At 45.0% G+C, this 22,694-nt stretch overlaps 1 protein-coding gene across 2 annotated transcripts in view; it reads left to right on the forward strand.

Moving 5' to 3' along the window:
* The window catches only part of ERF (ETS2 repressor factor), a 189,422-nt gene that overhangs the window by 77,952 nt on the left and 88,776 nt on the right, over positions 1-22,694 (forward strand). The window contains exon 1 of one of the 2 annotated variants that reach the window (XM_077456635.1): positions 20,060-20,216. The exons of the other annotated variant lie outside the window; for it this stretch is intronic. Coding sequence (XP_077312761.1) covers positions 20,195-20,216 — 22 coding nt within the window. The 5' untranslated portion in view covers positions 20,060-20,194. Of the gene's footprint in view, positions 1-20,059; positions 20,217-22,694 lie in introns of those variants that run through there. 2 annotated transcript variants of the gene reach the window in all.

The raw sequence follows: 22,694 nt of genomic DNA on the forward strand, positions 1-22,694 counted from the left end.
TCCTAAATGACTGATGGTGATAAATAGAATCCACCTTTGTGTAATCAAGTCACCTGCTCTGTGATAGTCTCAGGGTTCTGTTGAAAGCGCAGAGATCATCATGAAGACCAAGGAACACACCAGGCAGGTCCGTAATACTGTTGTGGAGAAGTTTAAAGCCGGATTTGGATACAAAAAGATTTCCCAAGCTTTAAACATCCCAAGGGGCACTGTGCAAGTGATCATTTTGAAATGTAAGGAGTATCAGACCACTGCAAATCTACCAAGACCTGGCCGCCCCTCTAAACTTTCAGCTCAGACAAGGATAAGACTGATCAGAGATGCAGCCAAGAGGCCCATGATCACTCTGGATGAACTGCAGAGAACTACAGCTGATGTGGGAGAGTCTGTCCATAGGACAACAATCAGTCGTACGCTGCACAAATCTGGCCTTTAAGGAAGAGTAGCAAGAACAAAGCCATTTCTCAAAGATATCTATAAAAAGTCTCGTCTAAAGTTTGCCACAAGCCACCTTGGAGACACACCAAACATGTGGAAGAAGGTGCTCTGGTCAGATGAAACCAAAATCGAACTTTTTGCCCACAATGCAAAACGATATGTTTGGCGTAAAAGCAACACAGCTCATCACCCTCAACACACCATCCCCACTGTCAAACATGGTGGTGGCAGCATCATGGTTTGGGCCTGCTTTTCTTCAGCAGGGACAGGGAAGATGGTTAAAATTGAGGGGAAGATGGATGCAGCCAAATACAGGACCATTCTGGATGAAAACCTGTTGGAGTCTGCAAAAGACTTGAAACTGGGACGGAGATCTATCTTCCAACAAGACAATGATCCCAAACATACAGCAAAATCTACAAAGGAATGGTTCACAAATAAACGTATCCAGGTGTTAGAATGGCCAAGTCAAAGTCCAGACCTGAATCCGATCGAGAATCTGTGGAAAGAGCTGAAAACTGCTGTTCACAAACGCTCTCCATCCAACCTCACTGAGCTCGAGCTGTTTTGCAAGGAAGAATGGGCAAGAATTTCAGTCTCTCGATGTGCAAAACTGATAGAGACATACCCCAAGCGACTTGCAGCTGTAATTGCAGCAAAAGGTGGCTCTACAAAGTATTAACGCAAGGGGGCCGAATAATTTTGCACGCCCCACTTTTCATTTTTTTATTAGTTAAAAAAGTTTCAAAAATCCAATAGATTTCGTTCCACTTCACAATTGTGTCCCACTTGTTGGTGATTCTTCACAAAAAATAAAAATGTTATATCTTTATGTTTGAAGCCTGAAATGTGGCAAAAGGTTGAAAAGTTCAAGGGGGCCGAATACTTTCGCAAGGCACTGTACAGTGGTAAAATAAGAACCGCAAAACACATCAAAAATCTCATCAAAAATGCACCACTTGCGTTTCTGGTGCAGCTCCACTGGAGTCTATGCGGGAAAAAAGTCCCCTTTCCAAAAACGCACCGGCCGCAAAACGCATAGCTGTGAACCATGTTAAATGGACTGTAGTGCGTTTCTGCAAACTGCAAAATGCATTAAAAAATGCATAGATGTGCACGTAGGGTAAGAGGCAACCACTAAACAAATTTTGTCTTATTCAATCAGAAGCCACCTGAAATTCAAACGGCGTAATGCCAGCTTTACTCTGGTGGCTGTTGAGCCGCGTTGTTATATTTAGACACCCTGCACAGCTGACGTAACAGGAAAGTGAAGGTAAAACTGTAAAAACTGAGGTTGTTAGCACAATACTCATCTTACTGCTTATCTATCTGATTCAAGCTGCCCATAGATGGAGTGTTTCTTTTATTGATCAGCTGATCAAAAAAATCTGATTCCCCCTATCCGCACATTCGAGTGCACTGCACTGAGTGCACCTTCGATCGGCACTGCACTGATCAAAGGAAAAATTTCCCAAGTGGTAGTAAACACCGCTTAAAGTGGTAGTAAACAATGCTCGGTGCCTTGGTGCTTATAATAAAGCTTACCTGTAGCTACAAGGAATATCTCCAAAACTTGCACCTTTTATTCACTATTTCTGCAGCCAGTGACATCTTAAGGGACAGCAGACTGTGTATGCCTTCAGAGCGCTGTGCTGTGGCCGTAGTTCCCACGCGCATGCAGGGAGAGATGTCATCATGGCTCAGCCATTCAAACAGCTGCAGCCCGCAAATCTGGAAGGAAGATGGAGGCCCTGGCAGCTGTGACAGCGGTCCGCTGGAGGGCTTAGTTTTAAGGTAAGTCTTTATGACATTATGACATTAACTTGCAGGAACTAGATATTTTTTTTTTTTGGAAGACTTTACTACCACTTCCCTTTAATTCAAGAGGTCCAATTAGGTTCGACTGTCTGTTTTTCAAGCAGGCCCAATCAGACCTTGCATTCTCCCCTATGGGCAGTCAGATGTAAATGGACTTATGTCCATTTACACCCATCTACCTCTGATCTGATCCGGTCCCCCCATTGGATAGTGTCCGCCCAGTACTGTGCAGGCGCAGCGCTTGTGCAGTACGGAGGACAAGGAGACTCCGAAAGTCTCCGAAGATGAACGGCGCCTGCACAATTGCTAGTACCTTCTGCCCTGAATCCAGGTTCAAGCCCCACCATGCAAGTGGACATACGGTAGAACTTAAAAACAGGGCCCCTCGCGGGCTCACTTTGCTTGCCACGCTTTGGGCACGGCCTCGCTTTGCTCGCCAATCTTTTATTCTAACTCTGTGTCCACTTGGATGGTGGGGCTTGAACCTGGACTCAGTGCGCAGGTGCCGATCATCTTCGGAGACCTTCAGCGTCTCCTTGTCCTCCGTACTGCGCAAGACACTATCCGACGGGGGACAGTATTCGACACAACACCGGCACAGACAAACATTATTATTATTATATAGCGCCAACCATTTGCACAGCACTTTAGAACATGAGGGCAGACGGTACAGTTACAATACAATTTAATACAGGTGGAATCAGAGGGCCCTGCTCATTAGAGCTTACAATCTAGGAGGGAGGATCAAATGATACAAAAGGTAATAACTGTGGGGGATGAGCTGATAGAAACAATAAAAGTACAGTTGATAGGTGGAGGCAGAATAGGTTTCTGTGAAGAGGAGGGTTTTCAGGGATCATCTAAAAGCAAGCAGAGTAGGAGATAATCGGACAGATTGGGGTAGGGAGTTCCATAGGGTGGGAGAGGCTCTAGAAAAGTCCTGGAGGTGAGCATGGGGGGAGGTGATGTGGGAGCAGGAGGTCTTGGGAGGAACGAGTAGGTTAGTGATGTAGCTGGGGGCGAGGTTGTGGATGGCTTTGTAAGTTGTTGTTAGTATTTTGAATGGAGTGAGTGGAAAGCAGTGGAGGGATTGGCAGACAGGAGTAGCAAACACTGAGCGGTTGGTAAGGTGGATGAGTCTGCCAGCAGCATTCATCATTTACTGAAGGGGGGATAGACTATGTAAAGGTAATCCTGTGAGGAGGGAGTTGCAGTAGTCGAGACAGGAGAGGAACACAGACTAGGAGCTTTGTGGTGTCTTTGATTAGGAAGCGTCATACTTTGGAGATGCGGAGATTGAGGCTAGACATGTGCATGAAGAAAAAATTAGTTTTGTCTCGTTTTGATTCATTAATCTAGTTATTTCGTTTAGTTAAATTTGGTTGATTCATTCAATTTGCTTTCGGAATTCGTAATTTTCAAATTTTCTTCGAATTTACCGATTTTTTTTCAATTTGAAACGATCAAATCAATAAATTTTCAAATTGGTAGAAACTAAAATGTTATATTGTTTTAGATTCGAATGCAGCAAAGTAAACAAACAAAAGAAAAAGCTTCATCAAATGATTACAAGGACTCTTTAAAGAGGAAGTAAACCCTTCCAAACAACTTGGACCTACAGGTAAGCCTAGATTAAGGCTTACCTGTAGGTCCAAGCAATATCTCCTAAACCTATATGGTTTAGGAGATATTTGCCCGAAAATGGGCACCGCTGTCTACGGCGCATGCGCCGTAGACAGCGGCGCGCAGGCGCACTAAATGCGGCAAATCCATGAATGGATTTGCCAAATTTGTCGACTCCCGTGCGCATGCGCGGGAGTGACGTCATCGCGGCTTCGCCGCTGTGATTCGTCGGAGCTGCGAGACGCCACCAGCAACATGGATGCGGCGGACTACAGGGATCAGCGGCGACTTCGCTGGCTCCTGTGTCAGGTAAGTGACACATAATGAGCTACTATGCGATGCATAGTAGTCCATTATGCTTTACCTTTGCAGGGAAAAAAAGAGGAAGTAAACCCATCAGGGTTTACTTCCTCTTTAAATCACCTTTGGCTTAACAAAAACAACATTATTTCAAAATGGTGCTAATCTAGATTGTAAGCCCTAACGAGCGAGGCCCTCTGATCCCTCCTGTATTAAAGAGGAAGTAAACCCCGATGAGTTTACTTCCTCTTTCATTCCCTGCAAAGGCAAAGCATAATGGACTACTATGCATCGCATAGTAGCCCATTATGTGTCACTTACCTGACACAGGAGCCAGCGAAGTCACCGCTGTCCCATGTAGTTCGCCGCATTCCATCTTCTCGGTGGGTCTCGCAGCTCCGCCGCTGTCATTCGGCGAAGCCACGATGATGTCACTCCCGCGCATGCGCACGGGAGCTGAGACACGCGGCATTGCGCGGCATCTTCGTTATCGAGGATGCCACGCTCAGTGCGCCTGCGCGCATGCGCCATAGACAGCGGTGCCCGTCTTCGGGCAAATATCTCCTAAACCGTATAGGTTTGGGAGATATTTCTTGGACCTACAGGTAAGCCTTAATCTAGGCTTACCTGTAGGTCAAAGAGGTTTGTAAGGGTTTACAACCACTTTAATTTGCATTGTAAGTGTACTTGTCTGCCCTCAGGTTGTAAAGCACTGCGCAAACTGTTGGCGCTATAGAAATCCTGTATAATAATTATAATAATAACACACACAGTCTTTAATTTCAGCAATATGTGTAGTGAGAACTCAACTGGAGTTTAATATAAAATTCAATCCGAATTTCAGTCCGAATTTCGTTATTTAGAGCATTCGGTAAAATTAGTTTATATTGTAATTCGGGTATTCGGAAATTTCTGAATCTCCGAATAATGAAAAATTTGTCCAAATATTAATTCGGAATGAAACCGCAAACCGAAATGAACCGCACATAATTGAGTTAGCATGATTTTCACAGTGATTGAACATGGGGCCGAAAGGATAGTTCAGAGTCCAGGTTTACTGCCAGAACCTTGGCATGTGGGCACGGGCTGATAGTAGTGCTATCGATCTTGACAGAGGAATCAGGGGAAGAGGCCAGATTCCCCTGGATGGGGGGGGTGGAAAAATTATGAGCTCGGTTTTGGATGTCTGCTAGTACATTAGTGATACATGAGAAGACTGAAGGCGTGAGCTGAGGGGTAGAGAGATAGATTTGGGTGTCGTCAGCATAGAGATTTTTGAAAGCCATGGGAGGAAACAAATGGAAGGGGATCTGTTACTGTCACGTACCTGACGAACGGACCTGACGTGCAGTGGGAAGGCCTCACATACAATCCTGGTTCAAGAGCCACCAATGTTGAGAACAGTGGTCACCAGAACCGGATGGTGTATGGGTGCCTGGATCGTCTTCCGTGCAACAGATGACTTCCCCGAGTAGACCAGCAGGTTAACAGCAGGTGTAGTCAGCTCAGCTAATGCAGACTGGAAGTAGGTAAGTGCAGAGCTGTGGAGACACTGGATGCGTGATCAGACAAGCCGGGTTCGGTAACAGACGATCAAGCAGATATAATGAAAGGCAGAGAATAGTCAGGAGGCAGGCAAGGTTCGGCAACAGGATATCAAGCAGTGGAGAGGTAAGCGTAGTCACAAGGCAAGCCGGGGCCAGGATAACAGAGAGCAATGTGGTCAAACAACCCAGGTCAAACACAGAAAACAGATCGGGATCTCAAGAACATAATTTCACAGGTACAAGCTGCAGACCAGACAGCAAAGTCACTGGGGGGTTTAAATATAAAGCCTTTAGGCACCAGTCTCATTGGCGTGCATGGCCGTGCATGTGCAGGTGCCCACGCGCCAGCATGTGCTACCACGACAGGGCATGCCCCAGCGCACATGCATGCATCTAAGCACCAGGAAGATCCCTGACAGTTACCCTCCTTCTGGCCAGATTGGATCGGAGGGCAGTTGGGTGTAAATGGTTAACCAGTAAGTTTACATCCAGTTGCTCATGGAGCAGAGCAGATCTGTCATCCAGCCACTCTGCTCAGCAGGGGATCAAGGGACAGAAAACTGGATCCAGCCCATATGAAAGGGGCCTAAGAGAACTAAGAGAAGCCAATCATTAGATCGACTTCTCTATAGTAGGAACGGCCATAGAAGGATCTGAGTTTGATCTGTACCTACTAAAAGGCCCATATTTCGATCCATTTATGGTCAGCTTTAGTTTAATTGGGCTTTCAACTTTATATTTAAAATCTTTTAAGCAGTAGCGGCTGGTGCTCAATATTTGGGGGGGGGGGGGGGGTGTCAGAAACCATGAATCAGACTGAGACAGAAGTACAGTTAAATCACACTTGTTTAATAATAATAAAAAAAAAGTAAACAACAGAGTAAACATAGCCAGAGTCCAGGAAACGGAACGGATAGTCAGACAAGCCAAAATGTCAGGGTGTCAGAGATGAGCGTAGTAGAACAGCAAGCAGGATCTGGAGCCAGAAGGAATGTCAGCCAAGCAAGTCCTTAACAGGAACACAGGAGAGTGTCTCTAGAGATGTGACCAAGGCAAAGGTAGAGATCATCTGAACTGGACGGCTTAAGTAGGCAGGACTGACGAGCAGGATATCATCAACAGGTGAGTCACTGTGGAGAGATAGGAGCTGGCAATTAGCCGATAGATGAACGGCTAGCTTTGAGAAGGAAGGGCTGAGCCCAGCCCTGACAGGGGGGCTTCAAACAAACATGGCCCCCTCACTCGCACTAAAACACCCCCGCCCCCCACGGGAGACAGACAGGAAGGCAGCAATCAGTGACCTTACCTTAGGAGGCAGATTTGATGAGGTGGTGCTGGATCTGGGGTAGGGCTCCTGGAAGCTTAAAGAGGCTGTTGCTGCCCCTGCACCTGCTGCTCCTCACTCCAGCTTGCCAAGGAAAGAGCCGGGGGCCATTGCTTCTCCTCCCGGCCGAACAGGCGTTACTTCTCCTCCCGACCGAACAGGAAGTGGGTCCTGAAACCCGATTGCCCGGGAGTCATAAGATTACCTGGCCAATCGGGTCTCAGGACCCGCTTCCTGACTGGCTGGGAGGAGAAGCAGAAAGACATTAGCTAGTTCGCTAATGTCACACAACTGGGTGGGCTCAGGGTGCAGTGCTTTGCTCCCCGAGCCCACCCTTTTTTGAAGCCAATTAGAGCCTCGGGCTCTAATCATGTGCTTAAAAAAATTAAAAAACCCACTGAAATCCATGCGTCTGGTCCCCTGCATTTAGATTAGGGGCCAGGCGCATGGATTGGGGTGCGGCACCCCTAATGAAGGGGCCGCCACTGCTTTTAAGAGAAATATGAGTCAAGCACTGCTGGCATCACAACGGAAAACATACAGTAGCATAGCTGGTTTATGTAGAATACATTTGTGTGTATATATATATATATATATATATATATATATATATATATATATATATATGCCAGCTGTGGAAGCCAGAAGATTCTCTTTAGGGTATAGAGAGGGAGTCATGACAGACATTCTGGGATTAAGGTGATTCAATTTCACTTTAACGAGTGACACACCAGGGGAAGTCACAGGCAAGGTGATACACTATAGACGCTGTTGCATTGTACAATAGACACCCATTAGAAAAGCGCACAATATAACAAGCTCAAAACCACTTGATCAAATGTCGCCACATGTCATTCCGCAATTGTGTCTATTTTCATATCATGTCACAGCTCTTGTTTAGTACATCCCATACTTAGGATTCTCATTACTTTCCATATACAGTTTGTGCAGTTCCTCTTTCCCTCAATCGGTTTCGGTGCCAAGAACCCATCACTGCTTGTTCTCTGCAGGAAGCGGATGGTTTCAGCGCCAATAATTGGAACAAGATGGCCTAATACTTACCTCACCATTGCCAAGAACATGTCATTGAAGGAGTTAAAGCTGAACTCAAAGATAAGCAAATATTGTTTGAAATATAAAAGTCATGAAGGCCTCTTGAACGCCCCCACCGGGGAAAGAGAGCCTTGACTTATGGGGGCATGGCCAGATGCCGGACAAAGGGGTGGATGTTGATGATTGGTGGCAACACGGGGGATGGATCTGAGCTCAGGGAACGTGCGCCCCAGGGTATTCTGGGTCTTTCAGAAGAAGAAGTGGATGGAATAGCTTTATTTAATGGGGTAAAAGGGCAAGGGTGGTGGGGGATTTAATACCATGGTGTTACATTAATTTGTACCTAGGCCCATTGCGCCTCAGCAGTCATGTGTATTCTTCCTTAAATCTTAGTGGGCTTTGTGTATCCACTTACTGACCACAATATTTATATATACATTGTGGCTTGCAAGTGGTTTACCAGGGTTATGGCTAAAGCTATCAGCCATAACCCCGGTATTTTTTCTTTCGGCCGGCGATTCTCTTTCTCATGAAAGCAATCCGAGGCAGCTAATTAGCTGCTGGATTGCTTTCAGAAGCAGCGGGAGGGCTCGTCCCTCTCCCTCTCGCTGCTTGCTGGTGTCTCTCGGGCTTACCATTCTTACCGGCAAGCACGGGAAACTATGCAGCGGTTTGTACAGCTGGTCACAGAGGTCAAAAAAGACCAAATCGTCTCTGGCCACCTCTATGATTTAGGAGGACCGGAGCGTCATCATGATATCACTTTCAGTCTAGGGCAGAAGTACACTGTCATTGAAGGAGTTAAAGCTGAACTAAGCAAATATTGTCTAAATATAAAAGTCATGAAGGCCTCTTAAACCCCCCTAGGGAAAGAGAGCCTTGACTTATAGGGGCATGGCCAGATGCTGGACAAAAGGGGTGGATGGTGATGATTGGTGGCAACACAGGGGATGGGCCTGAGCTCAGGGAACGTGTGCCCCAGGGTATTCTGGGTCTTTCAGAAGAAGTGGATGGAATAGATTTATTTAATGGGGTAAAAGGGCAAGGGTGGTGGGGGATTTAATACCATGGTGTTACATTCATTTGTACCTAGGCCCATTGCGCCTAAGCAGTCATGTGTATTCTTCCTTAAATCTTGGTGGGCTTTGTGTATCCACTTGCTGACCACAATATGTATATATACGTTGTGGCTTTCAAGTGGTTTACCAGGGCTATGGCTAAAGCTATCAGTCATAACCCCGGTATTTTTTCTTTCAGCCGGTGATTCTCTTTCTCATGAAAGCAATCCGAGGCAGCTAATTAGCTTCTGGATTGCTTTCAGAAGCAGCGGGAGGGCTCGTCCCTCTCCCTGCTTGCTGGTGTCTCTCGGGCTTACCATTCTTACCAGCAAGCCCGGGAAACTATCCAGCTGGTCACAGAGGTCAAAAAAGACCAAAATCGTCTTTGGCCACCTCTATGATTTAGGAGGACCGGAACGTCATCATGACATCACTTCTGGTCTAGGGCAGAAGTAAACTTTTTTTTTGTTTTTAAAGCAAAAGATCTAATTTTGTTTTTGTTTTTTGATCTCTTGCTTTTAAAGGCAATGGAGAGATTTGAGTCTTTTTGACCCCAGATCTCTCCATAAAGAGGACCTGTCATCCTTATTTCTATTAAAAATGATGTTTACATTCCTTGTAATAGGAATAAAAGTGAGAAGACAAAAAAATGAAAGTGACTGTTAAAAAAAATAAAAAAAATTAAGGCGCCCCATCCCTTTGTTTTTGCGCACAGAAGCAAGCACATACGTAAGTCACGCACGCATATGTAAATGGTATTCGCACAACACATTTGAGGTATCGCCATGAACATTAGAGCAAGAGCAATAATTCTAGCAATAGACCCCCTCTGTAACTCTAAACAGATAACCTGTAATAAAAATTAAAGCGGCACCTTTGATTTTAAAGTATCGTAGTTTGTCGCCATTCCATGAGCGTGGAATTTTAAAGCCCGATATGTTAGGTCTATTCAGTCAGTGTAACATCATTTTTTATATTATGTCAAATTGGGTTATATATTGTGCTTTTTTGCATTAACCACTTTCCTTTTGTCTCAGTAAATATACGTCGGCAGAATGGCACGGCTGGGCAGAGTAACGTACCCGTACGTTACCTTGAATTTCCTGCCGCGCACCTGATGCGAGCTCTGTGACCGTGCCCACGGGACCCATGGACTCGAGCGCAGATGGGATACCTGCGATCGTGTCGCGGAGCTGAAGAACAGGGAGATGTCGATGTAAACAGCATCTCCCCGTTCTGCCTAGTGACAGGACACCGATCGTCTGCTCCTTGTCATAGGGAGCAGCGATCAGTGTCGTGTCACTGCTAGCCCGTCCCCCAGACCATTAGAATCACTCCCCCAGGACACACTTAACCCCTCCCCGCCCCCTAGTGGTTAACCCCTTCACTGCCAGTGACATTTTTACGTTAATCTGATCGCTGTATTAATGCCAGTGGTCCCTAAAATGTGTCAAAATTGTCCGATGTGTCCGCAAGAAATGTCGCAGTCACGATAAAAATAGTTGATCGCCGCCATTACTAAAATTTATAAAAATGCGTTAAAACGATCCCCTATTTTGTAGACGCTATAATTTTTTGCACAAACCAATCAATAAACGCGTATTGCGATTATTTTTTACTAAACATGAAGAATACGTATCGGCCTAAACTGAGGGAAAAAAAACAGTTTTTTTTATATATTTATTATGGCAAAAAGTAAAAAATAATACGTTTTTTTCAAAATTATCGCTCTTTTTTTTGTTTATAGCACAAAAAATAAAAACCGCAGAGGTGATCAAATAACACCAAAAGAAAGCTCTATTTGTGGGGAAAAAAAGGAGGACAATTTTGTTTGGGAGCCACAATGCACGACCATGCAATAGTCAGTTAAAGCGCCACAGTGCCGAATCGCAAAAAGTGCTCTGGTCAGGAAGGGGGTAAATCCTTCTGGGGCTGAAGTGGTTAAAATTAATTAAAGTGCATTTAAAAATAAAAATAAAAAAGTGTTTGAAAAACTGCTGTGCAAATACCGTGTGACATAAAAAATTGCAAGGATTGCCATTTTATTCTCTAGGGTATCTGCTAAAAAATATATATAATGTTTGAGGGTTCTAAGTAATTTTCTAGCAAAAAATACAGATTTTTACTTGTAAACAAACAGTGGCAGAAATGGTCTGGAGTTGAAGTGGGTATTTCTTCCAGATCTGTGCCGTCCTGTGTGAGACTTTTCCTGTAATAAAGACTGCTCACTGCCGATCTCTCCCCTTGTTGTGGAACCAATTGCCTTCAGAAGTCACCTAATTAGTAAATAGAGTCCACATGTGTGTAATTTAATCTCAGTATAAATACAGCTGTTCTGTGAAGCCCTCCGAGGTTTGTTAGAAAACCTTAGTGAACAAACAGCATCCTGAAGGCCAAGGAACACACCAGACAGGTCTGGGATAAAGTTGTGGAGAAGTTTAAAGCAGGGTTAGATTATAAAAAAACTGTGAAGTGGAAGTAAAATGATAAATGGTTTTCAACATTTCTTACAAATAAATATGTGAAAAGTGTGGTGTACATTTGTATGGCGCCCCCCGGAGTCAATACTTTGTAGAACCGCCTTTCACTGCAATTACAGCTACATGTGTTTTTGGGGATGTCTCTACCAGCTTTGTACATCTAGAGAGTGACATTTCTGCCAATTTTTGTTTGCAAAATAGCTAAAGCTCTGTCAGATTGGATGGAGAGCGTCTGTGAACAGCAATTTTCAAGTCTTGCCACAGATTCTCAATTGGATTTAGGTCTGGAATTTGACTGGGCCATTCTAACACATGAATAGACTTTGCTCTAAACCATTCCATTGTAGCTCTGGCTGTATGTTTAGGGTTGTTGTCCTGCAGGAAGGTGAACCTCCGCCCCAGTCTCAAATCTTTTGCAGACTCTAAGGCCGCGTACACACGCGGGGACTGTTCGCCCAACTTTGTCCGTCAAACAGTTTCGGCAAACAGTCCGCTCAAACTTAGCATGGACGGACATGGCCACACACGACGGACGAACGGTTTGCTGAAACCGTGCGCGATGACGTGAACGGCACGTACGACGGGACGAAAAATACGACGTCCTATACACTGCATTATAACTTTCGGCGTGAAAATCCTTTCTGAGCATGCGCGCAACTTTGTTTGACGAACAAGCCTACACACGAGCGGACTGTTCGCTGAAACAAGGTTTCAGCGGACAGTTTTTCGGAAATTCCGAAAAACCTTGTCCGTCAAACTGTCCGCTGAAAGCCCACACACGAGCGGACTGTCCGCCCAAACACTGTTCAGCGGACAAAGTTGGGCGAACAGTCCGCCCGTGTGTACGCGGCCTAATGCCGCGTACACACAATCAAAATTTTGGTCGGAAAAAGCTCTGATGGTTTTCCCAATGGAATTCCGATGGGATTCCGCTCAAGCTGTCTTACATACACATGGTCACACCAAATTCCGACTGTCAAGAACGCGGTGACGTACAACACTTACAACGGATTAGAAAAAGGAAGTTCAATACCCAGTAGCCAATAGCTTCCGTCTCATAGTTGTATCTGAGCATGCGTGAGTTTTTGCGTGTCGGAATTGCATACACACGATCGGAATTTCCGATTGAAACTTTTTCCATCTGAAAAATTGAGAACCTGCTCCCAATCTTTTGCTGGCGGAAATTCGGCCAGCAAAATTCCAATGGAGCACACACACGGTCACATTTTATGACGAAAAGCTCTCATCGGTCTTTTGCTAGCCGACATTCCGACCCTGTGTACGTGGAATTATAGGTTTTCTTCTAAGATTGCTCTGGATTTGGCTCCATCCATCTTCCCATTAACTCTGACCAGCTTCCCTGTCCCTGATGAAGATAAACATCCCTACAGTATAATGCTGCCACCACCATGTTTCACAGTGGGGGTGGGGTGTTCAGAGTGATGTGCAGTATTAGTTTTCCACCACACATAGTACTTTGCTTGGCTGCTTCTCTGATTAATGTTTTCCTTGCCCGGCCTGTCAGTTTAGGTGGACGGCCATGTCTTGGTAGGATTGAAGTTGTGCCATACTCTTTCCATTTTTGGATGATGTATTGAACAGTGCTCCGTGAGATGTTCAAAGCTTGGGATATTTTTTTATAACTTAAACCTGCTTTATACTTCTCCACAACTTTATCCCTGATCTGTCTGATCTGTTCCTTGGCCTTCATGATGCTGTTTGTTCACTAAGGTTCGCTAGCATACAGCTGTTATGAAATTGAGATTAAATTACACACAGGTGGACTGTATTTACTAATTAGGTGACTTCTGAAGGCAATTGCTTCCACTAGATTTTAGTTAGGGGTATCAGAGTAAAGGGGTCCGAATCCATATGCACAGCACAATTTTCAGATATTTATTTGTAAAAAAAATTTAAAACATTTATAATTTTCCTTCCACTTCACAATCATGTGCTACTTTGTGTTGGTCTATCACATAAAATACATTTACATTTTTAGTTGTAACATGACAAAATTTGGAAAATTTCAAGGGGTATGAATACTTTTTTAAGGCACTGTATGTGTAGCCATTTTTTCTTTAGGGAGTGGAAGGGATAAAACACTTGTAAGGTTATTTTTTGCTGTCTGTATTCCATTGGGCATATTTGCCTTTTAATTTCTGTCTCAGACATAATAGGAAGTGAAAGGGAAATCTTTACAAAGCCAGGGGAATTCCATTTTATGCATTTGTCACCAGAAAACGTGTCACCTTGGTAAGCAGTGCACTGACCAAGTTGCTAAACTAGACAGAGCAGAGTGATCTTCCAGATCCTAGGAAGAAGCAGAGTGATCTTCCAGATCCTAGGAAGAAGCTGAGTAATCTTACTGATCCTAGGAAGAAGCAGAGTGATCTTCCAAATCCTAGGAAGAAGCAGAATGATCTTCCAGATCCTAGGAAGAAGCAGAGTGATCTTCCAGATCCTAGGAAGAAGCAGAGTGATCTTCCAAGAACCTAGGAAGAAGCAGAATGATCTTCCAGATCCTAGGAAGAAGCAGAGTGATCTTCCAGATCCTAGGAAGAAGCAGAGTGATCTTCCAAATCCTAGGAAGAAGCAGAATGATCTTCCAGATCCTAGGAAGAAGCAGAGTGATCTTCCAGATCCTAGGAAGAAGCAGAATGATCTTCCAGATCCTAGGAAGAAGCAGAGTGATCTTCCAAATCCTAGGAAGAAGCAGAATGATCTTCCAGATCCTAGGAAGAAGCAGAGTGATCTTCCAGATCCTAGGAAGAAGCAGAGTGATCTTCCAAATCCTAGGAAGAAGCAGAATGATCTTCCAGATCCTAGGAAGAAGCAGAGTGATCTTCCAGATCCTAGGAAGAAGCAAAGTGATCTTCCAGAACCTAGGAAGAAGCAGAGTGATCTTTCAGATCCTAGGAAGAAGCAGAATGATCTTCCAGATCCTAGGAAGAAGCAGAATGATCTTCCAGATCCTAGGAAGAAGCAGAATGATCTTCCAGATCCTAGGAAGAAGCAGAGAGATTTTATAAATCATAGGAAGATGCAGAGCAGCCTTCCAGATCTCAGGAAGAAGCAGTTATCTTCCAGATCCTAGGAAAAACTGAGTAATTTTGCTGATCCTAAGAAGTAGTAGAATGATCTTCTAGATCCTAGGAAGTACCAGAGTGATCTTCTGGATCCTAGGAAAAAGCAGAGCGATATTCCAGATCCCAGAAAGAAGTGATGATCCAGCACTTAGGAAAACGCTGAGTGATCTTACTGATCCTAGGAAGTAGTAGAATGATCTTCCAGATCCTAGGAACTAGCAAAGTGATCTTCCAGATCCTAGGAAAGACTGAGTAATTTTGCTGATCCTATGAAGTAGTAGAATGATCTTCTAGATCCTAGGAAGTACCAGAGTGATCTTCCAGATCCTAAGAAGAAGCAGAGCGATATTCCAGATCCCAGAAAGAAGTGATGATCCAGCACTTAGGAAAACGCTGAGTGATCTTTCTGATCCTAGGAAGTAGTAGAATGATCTTCCAGATCCTAGGAACTAGCAAAGTGATCTTCCAGATCCTAGGAAGAAACTGCGTAATCTTACTGATCCTAGGAAGTAGCAGAGTGATCTTCCAGATCCTACGAAGAAGCAGAGTGATTTTGCGGATCCTAGGAAGAAGTAGAGTGATCTTCCAGATCCTAGGAGTAGCAGAGTGATCTTCCTAAACCTAGGAAGAAGAAGAATTATCTTCCTGATCCCTGGAAGAAGCAGTGATCTTTCCGATCCTAAGTAGGAACAAAGTGATTGTCCAGATCCTAGGAAGAAGCAGAGTGATTTTTCTAAATCTAGGAAGCAGCAGAGTGATCTTCTTGATTTAAGAAGTAGCACACTGATCTTCCTGATCCTAGGAAATAAAATAATGATGTTCCTGATCCTAGTAAGAAACAAAGTAATCTTCCTGATCTGCGAAAGTAAAGGAGTGATCCTTCTGATCCTATAAAATAACAGAGTGATCCTTATGATCCTAAGAAGTAACATAGGGATCTTCCTAATCCTAGGAAGTACCAGATTGATCCTCCAGATCCTAGGAAGTAGCAGAGATTCCTGTTTCTAGGAAGTAGCAGTGATCTTCTTGATCCTGCGAAGTAGCAGAGTGATATTTCTGATCCTATAAAGTGACAGTGTGTTCTTCCTCATATTAAAATTGCATAGTGATTATCCTAATTACAAACCTTGGAAATAACCAGCAGCGGCCGGTCCATAAGAGGTGCAGGGGTGCTGCCCCCCTAATCTCCATGCGGGACGCTGGACGCATTGATTTCTACAAGGTTTCTTTTTGAAGCACATGATTAGAGCCTGAGGCTTTAATTGGCCTCAAAAAGGTTGGGCCCACCCACTTTTTACATTAGTGAATCAGCAATCGCTATGGTCTTCCTGCTTCGCCTCCCAGCCAATCAGGACAGGAAGTGGGTCTTAAGACTGGATTGGCTGGGAGGAGAAGCAACCAGATTGGCTGGGAGGAGAAGCTGGGGAAGTGGCCAAAGCTGCCCGCGACCTGGATGGGGTGAGTGTGGACCTAGCGGGTGGGAGTTTGTTTACCTCCCCTCCCAAAAAATTGAGCTCTAGCCGCCACTGGAAGTAACAGAGGGAGCTTTCCGATCCCAAAAAATAACAGAGTGATCTTCCTGATCCAAGGAAGTAACAGAGTGGTTGCCCTGATCCTAGGAAGTAACAGAGTGATCTTCCTGATCCTAGGAAGTAACAGAGTGGTCTTCCTGATCCTAGGAAGTAACAGAGTGATTGCCCTGATCCTAGGAAGTAACAGAGTGATGTTCCTGATCCTAGGAAGTAACAGAGTGGTCTTCCTGATCCTAGGAAGTAACAGAGTGGTCTTCCCGATCCTAGGAAGTAACAGAGCGATCTTCCTGATCCTAGGAAGTAACAGAGTGGTTGCCCTGATCCTAGGAAGTAACAGAGTGATCTTCCTGATCATAGGAAGTAACAGAGTGGTCTTCCCGATCCTAGGAAGTAACAAAATGATCTTCCTGATTCTAGGAAGTAACAGAGTGATCTTCCTAATCCTAGGAAGTAACAGAGTGATCTCCTGATCCTAGGAAGTACCAGAGTGATCTTCCTGATCCTAGGAAGTAACAGGGTGATCTTCCTGATCGTAGGATGTAACAGAGTGATCTTCATGATTCTAGGAAGAAAAAGAGTGGTCTTCCTGATCCTAGGCAGTAACAGAGTGGTTTTCCTGATCCCAAGAAGTAACAGAGTGATCTTCCTGATCCTAGGAATTAACAGAATGATCTCCTGATCCTAGGAAGTAGCAGAGTGATCTTCCTGATGCTAGGAAGTAGCAGAGTGATCTTCCTGATCCTAGGAAGTAGCAGAGTGATCTTCCTGATCCTAGGAAGTAGCAGAGTGATCTTCCTGATCCTAGGAAGTAGCAGAGTGATTATCCTAATTCTAGGAAGTAACAAAGTAATCTTCCCTATCCTAGGAAGTAACAAAGTGATTTTTCTGATCCCAGAAGTAGCAGAAAATTGACAGAAAGTTACTGTCATACACATGTCATTCAACATGGGATTAGAAGGGCTAGCACTTGGACAAGTCACCAAACTAAAACAATCAGGATGTGCTGCACTGTAATTAGTGTGCAGTCATGTGTGTTCACATGCTGCGGTCATGATGCTTTGCCCATGGCAAAAATGATTGCTTCTGTCGTGTTTGGCAGGCAGTCCCACAGCTCAATGTGAATGGGACATGCTGCAAAAGCCCCGTATTGTCCACAGTTGCGGCATGTTGTGGCATTTATGGGGTTAAAACAGGTGGTGAGGAGGCAACATATCGCCTGCCAAATGCCCCTGAAAAGTGATCGAAACACCGTTTGCCAGAGGCTTGTCTGTTTGGACACCACCCTTCTCCATGACATAGGGGACAAGGTGTTGCATAGTTTTTTACTCTCATTCTCTGTTTATGTAACTTTTTCCAACAGTTTTAGCTCGGTAACTTTTCTGGTAAGTTAGACCCCCTTGTACTGCCATCCAGCACTTCCTCATACTTCAATCCTGCCTCTCTATATTAAAGCAGAACTCCAGCCAAAAATAAGATATAACTGAATAGCCCCTGAAAAGATAAATGAAAAAAAAATGTTTTATTCAATTTATATTCCATTTCAATCTAGAGATTTCCCCCGCAGTGCTTCTTTTCTGCCAGTAGATGTCCTTTGTCTAATAGCCAGCATTATTTAACCCACTTCCTCTGAGCCCAGGTCATCCTGGACCCGCCCCCAGCCAGTGACTAGACAGTGAAAGGAGAAGCAGCACAGTGATGAGCTCATCTCTCTGCTCTCTCCTCCTAGATCTCTAGGTCTGTGGAACTCAAGTCGCATCAAGGTCAGACCAAAGTAGTGCAGGGATTACTCTGAAGACGCACAGATATGAATGGTAATCATTGGAAATTATGGGGTATGACTTGTCATGTGACTTTATAGTCCCAAGTCGCAGGACAAGTCGCACAAGTGGGAAAGGGGCCTAAGACTTTAATATGGTATACAATTGTGCTGCCTAACTTCTCTCGCTGGCACTCTGCCATCCTCGCTTACAAAACACCACTGGTGCCCTCTGTACACTGTGCTGTCCCTTCCACTCCTCAAACAGGCACTGGTCCACTCTATAAACTGTGCTGTTCCTTCCACTCTTCACAGGGGCACTGGTCATCTCTATACACTGTGCTGGCTCTATATACAGGCACTGGTCCCCCCTATACACTGTGCTGGCTCTATATACAGGCACTGCCCCCCCCCCCTATACACTGTGCTGGCTATATATACAGGCACTGGTCCCCTCTATACACTGTGCTGTCTCCCTTTCACTCTTCATAGGGCACTGGTCCCCTCTATACACTGTGCTGGCTCTATATACTGTCACTGGTCCCCTCTGTACACTGTGCTGGCTCTATATACAGGCACTGGCCCTCCTATACACTGTGCTGGCTCTATATACGGGCACTGGTCCCCTCTATACACTGTGCTGTCTCCCTTTCACTCTTCATAGGGCACTGGTCCCCTCTATACACTGTGCTGGCTCTATATACTGTCACTGGTCCCCTCTGTACACTGTGCTGGCTCTAGATACAGGCACTGGTCCCCCCCTATACACTGTGCTGGCTCTATATACGGGCACTGGTCCCCTCTATACACTGTGCTGTCTCCCTTTCACTCTTCATAGGGCACTGGTCCCCTCTATACACTATGCTGGCTCTATATACTGTCACTGGTCCCCTCTGTACACTGTGCTGGCTCTATATATGGGCACTGGTCCTATCTGTACACTGTGCTGGCTCTATATACGGGCACTGGTCCCCTCTATACACTGTGCTGTCTCCCTTTCACTCTTCATAGGGCACTGGTCCCCTCTATACACTGTGCTGGCTCTATATACTGTCACTGGTCCCCTCTGTACACTGTGCTGGCTCTAGATACAGGCACTGGTCCCCCCCCTATACACTGTGCTGGCTCTATATACGGCACTGGTCCCCTCTATACACTGTGCTGTCTCCCTTTCACTCTTCATAGGGCACTGGTCCCCTCCATACACTGTGCTGGCTCTATATACTGTCACTGGTCCCCTCTGTACACTGTGCTGGCTCTATATACGGGCACTGGTCCCCTCTGTACACTGTGCTGGCTCTATATACGGGCACTGGTCCCCTCCATACACTGTGCTGGCTCTATATACTGTCACTGGTCCCCTCTATACACTGTGCTGGCTCTATATACGGGCACTGGTCCCCTCTGTACACTGTGCTGGCTCTATATACGGGCACTGGTCCCCTCTGTACACTGTGCTGGCTCTATGTACGGGCACTGGTCCCCTCTGTACACTGTGCTGGCTCTATGTACGGGCACTGGTCCCCTCTGTACACTGTGCTGGCTCTATATACGGGCACTGGTCCCCTCGGTACACTCTGCTGGCTCTATATACGGGCACTGGTCCCCTCTGTACACTGTGCTGGCTTTATGTACGGGCACTGGTCTCCTCTATACATTGTGCTGGCTCTATATACGGGCACTGGTCCCCTCTGTACACTGTGCTGGCTCTATATACAGGCACTGGTCCCCTCTATACACTGTGCTGGTTCTATGTGTGGGCACTGGTCCCCTCTATACACTGTGCTGGTTCTATGTGTGGGCAGTGGTCCACTCCATACACTGTGCTGGCTCTATGTACGGGCACTGGTTCCCTCTGTACACTGTGCTGGCTCTATGTATAGGCACTGGTCCCCTCTGTACACTGTGCTGGTCCTCCCCGGTTCCCCTGCTCCTGTGACGTAGACGTCGCGTCGGAGCGGCGAGGGGAGTCTCCATGGCGACGCGGTGTGCTGGGTGACGTCATAAGGGGGCGGCTCCCCGCGGCGTGGGCGTCCCGCGGGTGTAATGTGAGCGGGCGGGGGGAGGAGGAGAACAAGAAGAGGAGGAGGAGAAGCCCGGGGCCCGAGCGGGAGGAGGAGGAGACAGTCATACCGGAGCCAGGCACCGAGCGGAGAGCACAGCGAAGCTGGACACAGCCATGAAGACCCCGGCCGACCCAGGTAATCCCAGCAAAGTCCTCCGCAACTCCGCCCGCCACTCCGGCCACATGGCGCGCCGCGCACTTCTCACTTGTTGCTGGCGGAACAACTTTGGCGCTGCGCTCTGGGGAGAAGGAGGAGGGGCAGGTCGCCCCTGGCAACCGCACTCTCCCAGTTGCTATGGGCAACAGCTGCAGCTTTCAGCACTGTGATAATTGGGACAGAGGGGGAGATCTGTGTACATGGGGGGGTGGGAATGACAGTCCGGATAGGAGTGCTGAGCAACTTTTACTGCACTTTTCCTGCTTCTCATTCCCTGAGATCGCACGATGGAGATCTCCCCGTGTGTGTGGGCTCTGCTGACCGATGCCGGGGGCTTTACTGTATGTGTGTAATGTGTCTTCTCTATGGTGCCATACAACCAATCACCCAATGCCCCTTTACTGATCAATATGATCACTTGATAATAAACCAATCAATGCAATTATCCAATATGACTTGTTTGATCAATATGATCATGTTATAAAAATTAACTAATAAATACGATCATCCAATACAACTTATTAAATCCCGAGACCCTTCATTCCCCCGAGCACTCGTTCAATTTCTACCCGATTGGCTGTATTGTGTCCACACACCTATCAATATCACATCATTGATCATCCAGTACGACTTACCCAATCAATATTATTCATCCAATACAATCTTCCAATACGACTTTATTGATCAATACGATCATCCAATACAACTTATTAAATCCCGAGACCCTTCATTTCCCCGAGCACTCGTTCAATTTCGACCCGATTGGCTGTATTGTGTCCACACTCCTATCAATATCACATAATTGATCATCCAATGTGACTTAACCGATCAATATGATTCAGTTATTAAGACTTTATTGATCAATGTGATCATCCGGTATGCCCTATTTGATCTTCCAATACTGCTTAATCGATCAATATGGTCATCCAATATGACCTTATTGATCAATTTGATCTTCCAATACAGCTTAACCGATCAATATGATCATCCAATACAACTTTTATAAATCAAATCCAGACTCCGTTCTATTGCTATTCTGGTATAATTTCCATTCGATCGGCTGTCCAGTGTTCACACACCTATCAATGTCATGTAATTGATCATCCGATATGACTTAACCGATCAAAATTAATTCATCCATTAAGTCTTTATTGATCAATACCATCTTCCAATACTGATCAATATGATCATCCAATTTGACTATTGATCAATTTGATCTTCCAATACAGCTTAACTGATCAATATGATCATCCAATACGACTTTATCAATCCAAATCCAGACGCTGTTCCATTTGATATTCAGATTTCTGGTTTAGTTTCCATTCGATCGGCTGTCCAGTGTTCTCACACCTATCCATGTCGTGTTATTGATCATCTGATACAGCTTAAACTTTCCAATCAATTGATATTGAGAGCTCTGGTCTGATTTCAGATCGATCGGCTGTACGGGGTCCATACACACATACCGGTTCGATTTTTCAATCATTAAGATGCACTTAATGAATCAAAGTTGTAAACCAGATATTGATCTGGAGAGCTCTGTTATTGATTTCCATTATCAGTATTATTGGTTCAATTAATGATCAAATCAAAGTCACCAACCGGAGACCCCATCCTCTGTAATATATATATATATTTTTTTTATAGAGTGTTGGTTTAGTTTTTGACTCAATTGGTTGATTCCACACATCTAGCAATGCAATCTATTGATCATCTGATCCAAATTATAAACCATAGACCTGTAGAGAAATGTTGTCCACTTGCCTATCGGTATTATACGATTGATCATCCAATGTGACTTAACCAATCAAAATTGGAAATTGAAGAATGTTACTTTGATTTAAAGAGCATTGCTTCAATTTTGACACTAGTCGGTTGTATGGCATCCTCGCTTGTCGATCTGATTGATCGATCAGCATTCAGTCTCGTGTGACTTAACTGATCAAATTAAAATCATAAAACATTACACTAATTTAGAGTGTTATGGATTGGTGTAAAGTGGCCACACACACACACACACACACACACACACACACACACACACACACACACACACACACACACACACACACACACACACACACACACACACACACTCTGATACGATCGATCGTTAAGTTAATTTAGTGCAACTAAAATGATCAATTAGAATACATATTATAGATTGTACACCCTCCATCCGATGAGTGTCATTGGTGATTGCAATTTTATCAATAGTTTCTAATTGTATGAATGTCTGTCTGTCAGACAACCAATAATGATACAGATCAATTAAATGTTTTATATTCAGATTTTTCTGTCTTTATGTTGCATTGTTCAATTGATCGCTTGTACCAAGATCGATCACAATGACTCTGCCGTGTTTCATTGTATCTTTTATCAGTTGTTTCTGATCACTCAAAGGATTATCGGTGTGTGTGCCAGAAAGTTGCATGGAAGTCCGGTGCCGGATCTACC

This window comes from Lithobates pipiens, unplaced genomic scaffold (assembly GCF_037356315.1).
Source record: "Lithobates pipiens isolate NorthernLeopardFrog02 unplaced genomic scaffold, aLitPip1_a1.2 Scaffold_27, whole genome shotgun sequence".
NCBI lineage: Eukaryota > Metazoa > Chordata > Amphibia > Anura > Ranidae > Lithobates > Lithobates pipiens.